General features: G+C 34.9%; 1 protein-coding gene across 1 annotated transcript; it reads left to right on the top strand.

Moving 5' to 3' along the window:
* Nucleotides 1–722: 722 nt before the first annotated feature.
* On the top strand, nt 723–14,836 carry LOC110104191 (AP-4 complex subunit sigma). Its single transcript, XM_020833183.2, has 4 exons — nt 723–971; nt 4,727–4,813; nt 14,365–14,433; nt 14,539–14,836. Exons 1-4 carry the CDS (start codon nt 831–833, stop codon nt 14,671–14,673), a joined length of 432 nt encoding a protein of 143 aa, XP_020688842.1. The 5' UTR covers nt 723–830; the 3' UTR covers nt 14,674–14,836.
* The last annotated feature ends 259 nt before the right edge of the window (nt 14,837–15,095 follow it).

Below are 15,095 nucleotides of genomic sequence, written 5' to 3'. Positions count from 1 at the left end.
ACACTAGAGGAAAAATACTAATTTTTGGCAAAAATAAATCTATCAAAAAATCATTAAATTAAATTACATATTATTAAGATAAATTAAATAAATAGTTTTCAAAATTATTAATTTATGTTAAATTAACTAATTCAAATTAATTAATTAGCTAATATAATAAATATTGTTAAATTATTTTCCACCTTAATATCAAATTAATTATTTTGATCTTTCAAATGTATTAATATTAATTGTTAATTTTAATATTATATAAGATATAATATAAAAATAAAGAGTACATTTTATAATAATAGATCTTTCTCGTGGCCTGATGGTTAGGCGTTGGATCTCCGAATGAGCCGCGTTCAAAACTCACAACAAGCATGATGGGGGCAGACAGGTGGGCTGCAAGCGGGTAAGCGGGCTAGCCAGGTCAGACAGGAAGCTGGCTGATGGTTGGCAGGCGGGGTGGCCAGGCAAGCCAACGAGCTAGCCCGCTAGTGCATAATTTGATAATTTTTTTTTTAAAGTTTTCTAGTAGCAAATTTTTTAGCAGATGTTTTTCATCGGTATTTATTTTTTAGAGCGTATTTTTATAAATAAAAATTATAACTATCTTATTTAAATTAAATTATTTATAATACTTATTTATTTAATCATATAACTCATACCATTTTAATTTTAATAAATATTATTTGTCGAATTTAAATAAAGTCTTATAATTTAATTTAATTACTATTATTTTTCTCCTTTTTGAGTCTGTATCTTCTGCTCCTCTTCCCGTGCCGTCTTGTCACGCTTTGAGAGGCAACTACCGGCGCCGCCGGCGATAGAAGGGAAGCGGGCAGGAGATGGGGATTCGATTTGTGTTGCTGGTGAACAAGCAGGGACAAACTCGTCTGGCTCAGTACTATGAGTACTTGACTCTGGAAGAGCGCCGAGCTCTTGAAGGCGAGATCGTCAGGAAATGCCTTGCTCGCAACGAGCAGCAGGTACTCATTCCCCGCCTTGCAAATCCCAGGAAACCCTAATTAATTTACACTGCGGAGATTTTTGTTCATCTCCGGTTTAGTCGTCCGGTTTAGGGACATGGCTGTGGATCGATCTCATGGATTGCACCGTGGAGTTGATATGTCTATAGGTCAAAAAAAAAATTTTTTTTTTCCCGATTCAAGAGTTTCATTTAAGACCTGTTGAAGGAGTTGAGTGAATCTATTCTGGATTTGTGTTTATCGAATTCTTTTCTTCTTGATCTTTATCTGATATCTGAATTTGCTTTGAGAGATTCTCATGAAAGTTGAAGATAATGTATTTTGGGAAACTGCACCTTAGATGCTTCTTTCCGAATTACCAAACCGAAGGGGGACAATCATAGATGTTTATGTTAAGGAAAGTAATTGATCCGGAAATCAGACGGGATCAGATTATGTTTTTAACTGTTCAATTGTTTTCAGCCTGATATGAGATTGAATAGGCAATTCATTCTGTATAAAGCGAATTTTTATTGCGTCCTCCCACCTGACATAGAGATACGTCCTTCCACCGCTAAAAAAATTGGGTTTTTGCTCGGTATTGCTAGCTATTATTTGGTATTAACGAAGAATATCATCATGTGAAGACATAAACCGAGTTATACCGAGCTATGCCGAGCAATACCGAGCTATACCGAGCAATACCGAGTTTTCTCTAGGAAAATCTAGGTATTTTTTTGTATCGCTCGGTATCGCTCGGTATAGCTCGGTATAACTCGGTATTGGTTTTCACATGATGATATTCTTCGTTAATACCAAATAATAGCTAGCAATACCGAGCAAAAACCTAGTTTTTTAGCGGTGGGAGGACGTATCTCTACGTCAGGTGGGAGGACTCAATAAAAATTCGTATAAAGCAGACTTTTGGATCAGATTGTATTATGTTTTCCAATGCTGCTTGCCTCTAGAACACACCAATCGTTCCTCTCTTAATGCCATCCACCTGTGGGGCACACCTAATATTCTTTGTTTTCCCTTCCGTCCCCAGCTATCATGGAAATAACAGATGAAAGAACTTTGTAGAAACACAAAGCTTCCAAATTCAAGTCAAGAGTTATGAAGATCCGAGTGATTCCCTCTATCTTCACCACTAGGACCTACCAAGTTTGGTCATTGATAATGCCACTATCAATGAAGTCGATGCATCTTAATCTTTGGCGATGAGAACAATAAGCATAACATGACTCCAATGGGATAGTTCAAACCTCTCTTTCAATCTATTGGATAGTTCAAGCTATGAACATATGGATTCCTTACACAATCTTGATGATTAGAGTATGCATGATGATGTGGAGTTACATAATATCACCATTTAGAATATGAAATTTAAATTATGTTGGAATTAATTTGTGTACTACAATGACTATCCAAGGTATATAAGTTGCTCATTATAGCAAGGAGTTGCCCTTGACATAGTAATTGCCTAATTGGTGTGGTGATGAGCTTTTAGGACACTTGGAATTGGCAAAGGGGGACTTTTGGTTGCAATAATGGAGCATTGATGCTTTAGAAAAATGCAACGCTCTTAGCACAGGTGTTCTATACTATTTGCATAAAGGAGAAGTTTATTTTTCCAGTGAAGGGGTTTGTCTTGTCCATTCACCCAATGAATTTTACTTGAGAATCCCAAGTAGCATGGAGGTTTTGGGTTTAAGAATTTTTGCTTGTTAATTAAATGAAGTAGAAGTTTATGAAGATTACAAATAATGGGCAACTGAAGATAATAGATGGGATATGCTATTTTGTAAAGGTAGGAAAAATGTTTAGATTTTGTTTAGAAATATTTTTTCGTTGATTAGAAAAGATTGGTGTTATGTCATAAGAAGATGTCTTAAGAAGATATCTAGTTTTACATAAGAAACGAATCAATGTTGTGAGATTTTATCAAAGTCGGTTTATTTGGTGTACCAATTTTTGTGGTGAATGCAAGTAAGATGCAGGGAATTGTTCATATTGAACAACAATAAATAGCTACAAAAGCATTATAAAGTTGAAGTAGTTGTAGAAAATTGCTTCCCTACAATATTAGTCATCTTCTCATACTCTATCATAGATTTGTTCAACATATCCAAAAGTTTCTTATTGCATATATAGCAAACAAGTGCAATTGTTTATCCTGCAAGCTTATTTGGCCATATCAGGCATTGCAAAAGACTGATTATCACATTGTGTAAAACCTTAATTATGCGTAGCTACAAGGAGTTAGATCAATTATTGATTCCACAAAGTACAATAAGAGATTCAGGTTTCATAGTGGTGAGATTGGAAAGTGTAGGTTCTTGCAACTACGGATTAGAGTCTCTACTGTATGTGATCTCTTGAAAGAGTGTGAGGTAGTTGTAAGCTTTATTCAGAGATGTATTGTGGTGGAGTCAAGGATTGTTTAGATATGAGTGAAGCCACTACTCGCAATAGTGCTATTATAAATGTTATTGCATCGCAATTTTCTACTCATCATGACCTAATAATTGTTTTGTTTTGACTCTAAATGATACAGAGAGAATGTACCCGAATGATTCTAATGAATATTATCATCTCAAGAAAATAAATGCACAACCCAAATTGGAGAGGAAAAGATGACAAAAATAGTAATTAACCCGAAGAGAGATTGATAATAATACACTACCCAGGGAGAGATAAAAGAGGAGGATTCAAGCGACTTTGCTCTTGATTCAATATTCTTCAATAGATTGTGATACAATTTTCAGATACCCTTTATGTAGTGGGGGGTCATTATATACTTAAAATATTTAAGCTATGTAAGGAATTATATAAGAAGTACTTTCAAATTACTTATGACTTGAATTTCTTGGTTTTCTTTCCCTGGATGCTACTCTTTTACCATTAAAATGATACGTAACCGCATGCTCCTTAAATTAATATAGTTATTGGAAAGCTACAGCCTACATGTTATAAATTAAAAAATCCCCTTCTTGTATCCAAGAAGGTAAGGATGCCATTTTCTCGCCTGAATGAATACTTGAATTACAGCTTATTTGGAAAATATATCTCCAATATGTAGCTCCTGAAACGGTGCTGCTACTATATTATTTATTGAATCTTAGCTATTTTATCTGTGACAAGTTTGGGATTCCAATTCCATTATCCTAAACTCTATGGCTTTATTTAATAGAAGTTACATAATTTATGAGGGCAAAAGATCAATGAATTAACATTTTTTTGTGTAATAGATGCCCGATCTCATTGTGTTTTTATTTATTAGATTGAAGTGTGCTCAAAGAGCTCAAGGTGAATTTTAAAGATACTTTTTGTGTGAAATTTGATCCTATCTTCCACTACCTTACTATAAAAGTTTTTAATTCACTTAGGATTCACCAGTATCTGCTCTTGCATTTTTTGATGTTTCCATTCTTCTATTGAGAATAGGCCTGCAACAGTGGTTGTGTTTTCTAAATTGTTATCTAGAAATCATAGGTTCAATCAAAGAAATATCTTCTTTGCAATATTTGGATACGGTTGTCTTCTTTACCCTATATATCCTACATTGATAGAAAGATTCATGAACTAGGTACGCCCATTGATGGAATAGTACAATTTTTTGTTATTTTCACGCTAAATATGAGATTGGCATTTCAACTCCTCTTTTTTCATTTGATTAACATTTTTTATTCCATAAAAATGTTGTGTGAATACAATTTGCAAAGTTATAATCATATTTTTCATTATTATTTTTTTTTTTGGGTTTTTTATTGCAGTGTTCATTTGTCGAGCATCGTAATTACAAGATTGTGTATAGACGCTATGCTTCACTTTTTTTCCTGGTTGGGGTTGACAATGATGAGGTGAGTCTAACCGGTCATTTTGTAGATATCCTGGTTTTAGTAAATAAATTTTGTGAAGATGATATAGTTTCTGTTAAAAAGTATCTCCTGACTTCACCTATGAACTACTAAAGACTTATTATAGTACTGTGCTAAAGCCACCATATCGTTTCTCTTATCCATGTAAAGATAGAGTGCTATAGGTTGTTTTATGTATTATTGGAATGATGCATGATCTAATGACTTGCAATACAATTTTTCTGAGGATGGCCCCTGCAAATTTGAAATCGTGAGTTAGTTTCATCAATTTTTAGATGGCTATGGTATAAGGTTTCATTAGAAGGGAGAACATGGGATGCAACTTACTTGGACAATCTTGTTTCTTCCACATCAAATCAGAAGCTGAAGTGATATGAGTTGAAGATTGGCTTCGGATAGGCATGCTTTGCCTGAACAGGTTCTGTTAATATCTGTGAAGGAGTTCACGCCTTGAACTGATCACGAAGTATTGACGTTCTTATGTTTAATCTGTTGACAATATTTTATTTTAGTACCCTTTTCTTTCTTATATACATGCACCTTCATGTGCACAACTGTATTCTTGACATGAATGTAGTTTAAGTGCTTTTGTTTTGATTTGTTAATCAAAAGGAATTTTATCAAGTATAGTGTTAATTATGTTCTATGCTATTTTCTGCACACCCCAAGCCTATTTAGACGAGTCAATGTGGTGTGGTTTGTGAACTAACAGTGATAGCTATGGACTTGGTGGGACCTGTCTTCTTTCCCTTTAGATGATAGCATCTTTTAATTCTCGAAGTTGCACTTGTGTGTTTGTAACATACTTGTTAATGGCGAATGGCGCACCATGGCGCAAAGGTCCCTTTGGAGCCATGGCGCATAGCGCACGGCGCGGCGTGCGCCACTTTGAACATGGCGCAAACTAAATAAAATTATAAAATAATAAACATGAATATGAAATATCATTAAAAAATGAAAGACAAGCTATCATAATAATGAAAAACAAGCGTGTACATAGCGGTACCGAGTGTGTACCTAGAGGTACTGAGCATATACCGAGCAGTACTGAGCAGTACCGAGCATGTACATAGCGATACCGAGCATGTACATATCAATACCGAGCATGTACTTAGCGGTACCGAGCGGTACCGAGCATGTACTTAGCGATACCGAGCGGTACCGAGCATGTACATAGCAATACCGAGCATATACTGAGTGGTACTGAGCATGTACATAGCAATGCCGAGCATGCACGTAGCGGTATCGAGCATGTACCGAGCGGTACTGAGCATGTACATAGCAATACCGAGTGGTACCGATCACTCGGTATTGGCAGAAGCACTACTATGCGGGACGATTAGGCGGAAGCAACAATTGGTGCGCAATTTTGTGCCGTGCGCCATGCGCCATGGCTCACATGTGGCGCAAATAGCGCGCGCTATTTTAAACACATGCGCTTCGCCATGAACATGGCGCCGTAGGTGCGCCGCGCCGTGCCGTGCGCCAGCGCGCTATTTTGCGCCATTGACAAGTATGGTTTGTAAATCTTTTATTTTTTATTTTTGTGTGTGCTTGTAATTCTTTTAACTAATTAGAGGCCTATTTGTGCTTACTGCTTATATTTTCCAGGTATAGTTGTTAATTGGTACACTATTTTAAAAAGCTTATATATAATGCAAAACTTAGTTATAATTCAACAATAAAAGAGAAAGCTATCATATTAACACAAAAAATTCTCAGCACTATGACATGAGATTATTTGGCATGCATGGAAATTGAATGTCATACATAAATCCCATGCTATTGATTAACAAGTTTTAAGAATGTGAATTTAAAAAGAATAATAAATAGTACTAGTGAATTAAATTTCAAATTGATGTTCTAATTCAATTCAATTGATTTAAATGATATGCTAATTAATCAATTGGAAATGCATTGACATACAATTCATTGCTGATAATTGAGGTTGGTGTATGAAGAAAGAAAGCAAAACAACTAATATTTTGGTAGACTATACAAAATAGATAGCATCCATTGATGCGTTGGAGTCCATTGCAAATCTAGTCCATAACTATTAGGAGGAGAAAAAAAAAAGAACGAAAACATGGTAAATAAAGAGCATTAGACAAAAAGTTTACTTTTCTTAAATGGAATGAAAAACTCTTAGTAAATACAAGATATCCAAGGTTCTATTGGAAGTTTTTTTCAGCATAGGCATTTTAACTAACATATTTATTAGAATGAAATGGTAAGACGCCTTTTCAGATGATAATGTTCATATTATTAATGTTTTCTCATGGGACTGATTCTTGGACATGACATACTATATCTGGAGGGAATCCTTTTAAAAAAATTTCTTAAAAACTTCTTACTAGTTATGCTCTTAAAAGTTGGAAATAGATTGGGACAAGATGTGTGGCTTTAGTCTCTTGAGGACTGTAATTTGGAATTACAGTTATGTGAGAGTGATGATCTGTTTGATTATGTCATAGTTTCTTTGTTTAGAGCCCTTTATCATTATCACTCTTTACTAGACAAAGTTTTGATTATGTGGAACCATGATCTTAGGTGAAATGCTTGAATGAGAGGGAAGTAATATTGCTTATTTTCATTGGCTTGTTACCGGCCAAGTGCAGATAATCAAATCATAAGGATTATCCCAAATAATAGTTAGGAGGTGTTTGATATTTGTCTTCTATTTCTTTGAGTTTCTTTTGGGATGGATGTATCATGACTCGGCCTAGGAGTTCGAATTACTAAGGTAGAAGCAAATGATAAGATGGAATTTAAAGCTTTCTATTCTTTCTAAAAAATGCAACAATCTAAAATAATCTTTTTTCTTTTTGTTTTTCATATAAGGCTTCCAATTCATGAAAGTGCCACCAAACAAAAAATTTTCATTTATCATGAAGACGTTCACATACATTTATAAAAATCTATATGACATGTAATAAACATTTGAAGGAAAATTATCTATTTTATACATCTATTATAATTTTGCAAATACCTAGTATTAGATGTTTCTCATATGTTGTAAACAAGAACCCTTTACCATCCATTTATTCCATCAAAGATTTTTCTTAAAAACAATCATCGACTAATGAGGGTGAGTTATAAATATATAAGTCAGTGGGTAAATAACAATTCTATACTATAGGAACTCAAATAGAAGATAAATAACATGCATTCTAGTCATTTTATTTAGGTTTTAAAAGATATTTTAAACTTGATTTTTCATTTCAATAATAATTATGATCTTAAATATTGCTTAGCAGTCAGAGTTAACACAAAAATTAGATCATGACAATTAATTTCACATTATGAACTTGAACATGAACTGAGCATATTATATCGTAAATTATACATTAGTATGTACTTAATGCATCCATCTCAGAAGCACTATTGAAATATAAACCAACTTGTTCTTGGTCGATTCATCCCTCGTCGGCACAATGATGTGTTGCTTATGAAATCATCAATATAGGGTTGCATTAGCCCTCTTAATTAGAGTACCATAAGGGGGTGACTGTATCTATCAGCATGCACATACATACAAGTACTCTTATCTTTTGCATTCTTTTCAACATATAGTATCTTCCTATTCGAAACATTGTATAGAATGATATATGCTTTACTTGAACAATGGAAACAATAGTACAATACATGAGGACATATAACTGATTCATAACAATATCAAAAATCATTTGCATGAGAGATAAATCATCATAAATTAAATGAGGTACAATCTTGTAGCATAATAAAATTTGGCTTATATGAGAACCTGAATCATAAACATATCTTTAAATGCATCTGATTTAGAAAAAGCAAGTTTACTCCAATTTAAAAATGAGATTACCCACCTGATTTAGATGTTTTGAACCACCTATTAATCCTTAAACTTTATCTCCTTTAGCTTGATACTTATATTCATATTTTCAATTACATGCATAGCCTTCATATTATCTAACATGAATTCTTCTTTAATGATATAATTTTTTTTTATTAAACCATATATTAATTTTCTTCAGCTTGCATTACATATCAAAACTATTAAGAATATGACTCATTGTGAACTCCAAAATTTCTCTCAAGTACGCACATTTATTTCTCATGCCTCTTTAAGATACCAACTCATTATCTTTATTAAATTATCTAGACTATTACATGATGACTCATAAGTTTGTTAGCATGAGACTATTTAGATCAACATAGAACAATAAAACCTTAGGTTGGCTCATCATCCTATTCATTCATGGGATCAGATGAAAGAAACTCCGACAAAAGCGGCTATTAGTTCTTATATTTCTCATGTGCTCTTAGGAAGAGCTTGGTTGTATGAATTGGAGACCTATTATGGACATTCCAACACATAAGCTTTCAATCCCCATTAAGCCTAAAGAGATTATGCCCTAAGGACTTAAGGGGCACTTTCACCTTTATAAAAATAAATTTCTTTATTTCATCAACCGATATGAACTAGTGTAGGAAATCAACAATAGCACTTTATATGCTACGATTGTGCTGACCACTTTAAGTCAACTTGCTATTAGGTCACTTTCCTCTAAAGTGGATCGCACCATGATGCAAGTGGGTGGATCATGGCGCCATAAGAAAAATCACCATCAAATGTAGGTTTCACATATCTAAGCTTAAGGGCATTCTTGATATGATATGAGAGTGGTTGTCTTCTTGAAAATCACTTTAAGGAATAGACGCCTCCAAAATTTGCATGAGATTAAGCGACGAAGGAAATACAACCTTTAAGATTAATTATCGTACTTTTGAATGATTAGTTGTATCATTTGGCTTAGCTAATGCTCCTTGTACATTTATGCAACTAATGACCTATTTTCTATTCATAGTTTATTCTTTAGTAGAAATTTTTGCAGTTATTTATTTTGTTGGCATCTTGATATTTAACTAGACTATTGCGATAGATTCTTGAGACTCTTTGCCAAGAAAAATTGTCTATCCACTTTAAAAAAAATTCTTTCATAATAGGGCATATGACATCATCATTCTGAACCAAATCCACCTACAAGATAAGTTGCCTAGAGGTAGTTTGAATGCTTGATAACTTTGAGTTTTTGCTTAACTAGAAATATTTTCTGAGTTTGATTTATGTTCTTAATATGAGATTGAAGTCCCCTAATATTTGCTAGAATATAAGAAAAATAGGGCATGCATTATGTTTGTTATGATTTGGCTTGCCTCCTTAGGTGGTGGAAATAATAATATTTTTGGCTTGCTTCTTACCCTTATTCTCAAGTTCTATCTATGGACCTATGATGCACAGACACGGACACGGCGACACGGACACGATACGACACGGACACGGGACACGTCAGTTATTGAAAATATAGGACACGGAAACAGGCTTGGACACGTTATTATACTTTTTATATTTAAAAAATAGTGTATAAAAATTAAATAAGTATTAATTTTAAAAATAATTTGAAAATAATAAGTCATTTAACTAGATTTTGTGCTTAAAATTATTAGTATTAGGATGTCGAGAGCCATACGTCGATGTCGTTTATGAGTCACCGAGAGAGGAGATGAAAATACCTTCACTGCAAAAAAAAAATGAAAATGAGAATATTTGATGATTGGGTATTAAGTGCAGACGTTGATTTGATATTGTGGATAGGAAATAAGAAATTTATTTTAAATCCCGCCAAACACAAGAAATTATATTTAAAAAAATTCATAAAATATTTAAGATACGCGTGCTGGACACGCGTGTCCAATTTGTATTTAATATTTATTAATCGGACAAGTTTTCGACTTGTCCGACACGTGTCGGAGGAGTGTCGGACGAGTGTCGTGTCGGTCACGGTGTCAGACACTGCACGCCTCTTTGAGGAGAAATGTCGGTGCATCATAGCTATGGACTTATCTTCTCTTTTGCTGAGGTGGCCTTTTGGTTCTTTTACTAACTTAGGGTCTAAATCATGATCTCATCGCAGATAAAGTTCTTGGGTTATTCTTCTTGTTTGATTATTGAAGAAATTACTTCTCTTTTATCTGATGGATAGTCAGCTGGTGAGCTTCTTGGCGTGATTATTAAACCTATCCATGCTTTCCACTCCACCCACCATGTCTCATCCAATGATCCAAAGATTCAAAATATTAGCGCTCATTTTTAGGTTAAGGTTTGTAGAGATACTCATCTAGTGGAGATGTTAGAAGATTGACTCTAAGAATTGTCATCTAATATCAGAGACATTTTGGGGAACTAATAAATTTTTTTTTATTCCATTTGAATAAGTTTTGGGTGGGAATACTCTATTTTGGCTCTGAATTCTAAGGATACTTAGGTTGCTTTGACAGTAGTTGCCATGTTTGTAGTTCAGTGTTGCATCTTCCTGTATGCCTTCGGGACAACTTTCTTTCGATGAGGAAGCTTCAACGTTGTATCTTTCCAGCACATAAGGCTCAGTTATTAGTGTGGTAACATTCATAGGCAACACAAAATTTTTCTATGCAATGATAGTTCTGTTCTAGCTAGGGCTTGACTAGGGACTAAGTCTTTTAAAGACGAAATTCATCTTCTGGGGGATCTCTATAGCAGTAACAGCTTCAGTGGGTCTCACTCGTTGCATGTGCTACTGTGCATGTCGCGCAGGTGTTTCAACAATAGAATAAACAATCATTCCTACAATGGGCACTATTAGGGGTGTCAATTTTGAGTCACGGGTTGGATTCGGGTTGAACCCGGAACTGACCCGGCACTATTCGGGTTTGGGTCAACCTGACCCGTTTTTGCAAACGGGTTGATTTTCTGGATCCGAACCCGACCCGCTTTGGGTTCGGGTCAACCCGACCCGACCCGTTTAGGGTTTAGGGACAGCGCATCAGGCGGGGCAGCGGCAGCTGCAGCAATGCCGGTGGCCAGTGGTGTAGCGGCCGCAGAGCGATGCCGGCGACGCGACAGCCGGAGATGCGCGGAGCGGACATGATGCGATGCGACGTGACGTGGGGCAGGCGGGGCAGGAAGAGCAAGCTGGGCAGCGGGGCAGCTGGGTTTCCGGGTCATTCCCGGGTTCCCAGGTCAACTCGAACCCGACTCGTTTTGCAAACGGGTCAGTTTTCAGGACCTTAATCTGACCCGCTTCGGGTTCGGGTCATCCCAAACCCGAAATTTTCGGGTTGGGTTCGGGTCGGGTCCAATATTGACATCCCTAGGCACTATAGAAGGCCTAGCATTGGCTGCAGGAATTTATAAGCCGCCAAATTAAATGGTGGCTCTAGTACTCCTATGGTAATGATGATGTTAGCCAAGCAAATGTTGGTCCATATCCCAGTTGAATGGGAAATGAGATGATTTGAAGTTCAATAAATGAATGATGGGGATCAATAATCAAACATGATATTTCATCCTACACTTTTAAAACTCAGAGGTAACGCAAGATATAAATTTGTGGTAAATGCGCACAATCTATATGATATTTGTAAGAATTTAGAACATTGTTTAAGGGGAAATTTAAAATTTATCCAGATATTAGTTAAAGATAGATTGCATTGTGAGACTTCAACCCTTTAATATGATTTAGCTACTACTATATAGCTCGTGTATGATTGACTAGAGATGGAAATAGAAACATTCACCAGTGGAGCTGCTGAAAATATATGGTAGATTGATTGGAGATAATACACTACTTAGATATTTCGCTCTTTATTTTACAATAAATTTTTGATATCATTTTAGGTTTCTTATAGGCTCAAATTCATATGATTTCTTACTGCTCTTGGAGATGAAAAAGAACTCTCAACTAATGTTAGTTGTAGGTAGGTGATCATGCTTAACACTATGTAAATTTGATTGAAATCTATTTCCTATTAGCTTAAAGGCAATCTTGTGCAGAATAATGCAAAACCCTAACAAATTTGATTGTTTTTTTCACATTGTTTTACCCAAAAAAAAAAAAATGGTTACGTAGACCCTAGTCTACTTATTCAGAAGATTTAGTTGATCCCTGAGAGTTATGTGTCGTGTTGTTCAAGGAGATTTTATAGATTTGAGATGGATGTTTGTTTAAGGAGATAAACAACTTTAGCTTGGAGAGGGTTTTATATCCTATCAAGTGCATTTCATGGTTCATAGCTCTAGGGTTCTTAAGCCATTTGGAAATTTATGAGCTTTGACCACAATTATAATTTAATATTATTAGCAGAATTCAAGTTTGATGGTTGAAGTGGAGGAATGCATCGGGCTTTTTGTGTGATAGAAAAGAACCCATCAAACTTAGGGGAAAATTCTATAAGATGGTAGTGAAGTGAGGCCTGCAATGCTTTATGGTGCTGAATATTGACCATTAAAATAGAAGCATAATATTAAGTTAAGTGTGGCAGAGATGAGGATGCTCAGGTGGATGAGTGTCTTTACCCTTAGAGATAGGATACGAAATGAGCATATACGTGAAAAGGTTGGAGTAGCTCCAGTAGGAGATAAGATTAGAGAGAGTCGCCTTAGATGGTTTGGTCACATAAAACGGCGGCCTTCCAATGACCACCCGTTTAGGAGAGTAGAGGTATTAGATTTGACTTATGTTAAGAAAGGTAGATGCAGACCTAAAAAGACCTGGTTAGAAAATATTAGGAATGACCTTTCTTTATTAGATTTAAACGAGAATTTGACCTTTAATAGGACACAATGGAGAAAAAGGATTCATATAGCCGACCTCACGTAGTGGGAGAAAGGCTTGATGTTGTTGTTGCTGACCACAATTATAATTTAATGGCATTATTTTAGAGTGAAATTACCTGGCGAGAGGGACCTAATCACAATTGTTTGTCTGTGGTACCATTTGAAATTGAAATTATTTTTTATAGGACATATGCCTCATCCTTATTAGCATGATATCTTTTGAGAGTAAACATAGCGATATGGCCATACAAGATATTAGCTCTTTATGAGCAAACACTAATTTTAAATTTGTCAAATCCATCAAACTGTTATAGAGGATGAATGTATTTCTCTTTAAAGTTTAGGCGACAAATTTTACTTACAATATATATATATATATATAGCAAGACAAAATTATAAAAAGGGGAAATAAATGTATTATCTATCATTTTTCTAATTAGATAATATGATACCTTACATGCCATTAGAAAATTTTTAAAAAATTACCCATTTAAAATGAAATTTTAGTACCAACATTAAATTTTTTTTAGCTCTAGTTTGGATTTTTAGCAATTTTGACCCATTCTTGAGCCCGAGCCGGCTTGACTCGGATGCACCCCTAATTTTGACCCTTTCTTGAGAAAGAATAACTTTGGTTTGAGCTCAAATCATTCACAACTGCATTCTAGGAGAGATTATTCTGTGCAGACACCGGACGGTAGAACCATTCAGTTACGTTTGGTATCGAGCACGGTATATTTTTGGGATGACGTGGCATATTTTTATTGGTCTCCGGACACATCCGGATTCCACATAGAATAATAAATCCTATTCTAGCCAGTATTTTTCATGTTGGCCATTGCTGTCACCCTGCACAAACTTCTTCCTTATTGTGTTCTCTTCCATTTTCTCTCTTTTGCAGAACGAGCTCGCCATTCTGGAATTTATTCATCTTTTGGTGGAGACTATGGATCGACATTTTGGAAATGTGGTATGGCTTCCAAGCTAAAACCCAACTAACCTTCATATTTAAAAGGTAACGGCATTCTGATCACATTGACAACTACCTTTGTAATTGTTTTTTTTTTTTTATTAGTGTGAACTAGATATCATGTTCCATCTGGAGAAGGCTCACTTCATGCTGGAAGAAATGGTCATGAATGGTTGCATAGTTGAGACTAGCAAGAGCAATATTTTGAGTCCAATTCAGCTTATGGACAAAGGTTTTTAGTTTCATCTCTTCCCTCTTTGTCCACAGGAATTTGTTGTTCCATTATACTTTTTCTTATCTGTTTATTATTCTTTTTTAATCTTGAACAAGTTTTCCTTTCTTAATGACTCAAATGGTTTCTTAGGGTTTTTAAATCTCATTCTCCTGGTAAGAACTTGGCCTATCTGAAATTTTTTATAGCTTAAAAGTTTGAATGGCATTAAAAAAAAAAAAATCTGAATGTTTAGATCAAAATTTTGTGAGAATGAATATCAAAATTATAAGATTTATCTTGAGATCAAAAAAATATATGATGATTCAATTAAAACTTTGGATTGATTTAGGCATAACTCATCAATCTGAGTCGGTTTTGAGTAATAAAAAACATTTATTTTTGTAATAAAAACTTCAATCCAATGGTCTGAATCATTTAAAAAAGATTA

Source organism: Dendrobium catenatum, unplaced genomic scaffold, assembly GCF_001605985.2.
Source record: "Dendrobium catenatum unplaced genomic scaffold, ASM160598v2 fragScaff_scaffold_231, whole genome shotgun sequence".
Taxonomy (NCBI): domain Eukaryota; kingdom Viridiplantae; phylum Streptophyta; class Magnoliopsida; order Asparagales; family Orchidaceae; genus Dendrobium; species Dendrobium catenatum.
This window is presented reverse-complemented; position numbering and strand designations above follow the sequence as displayed.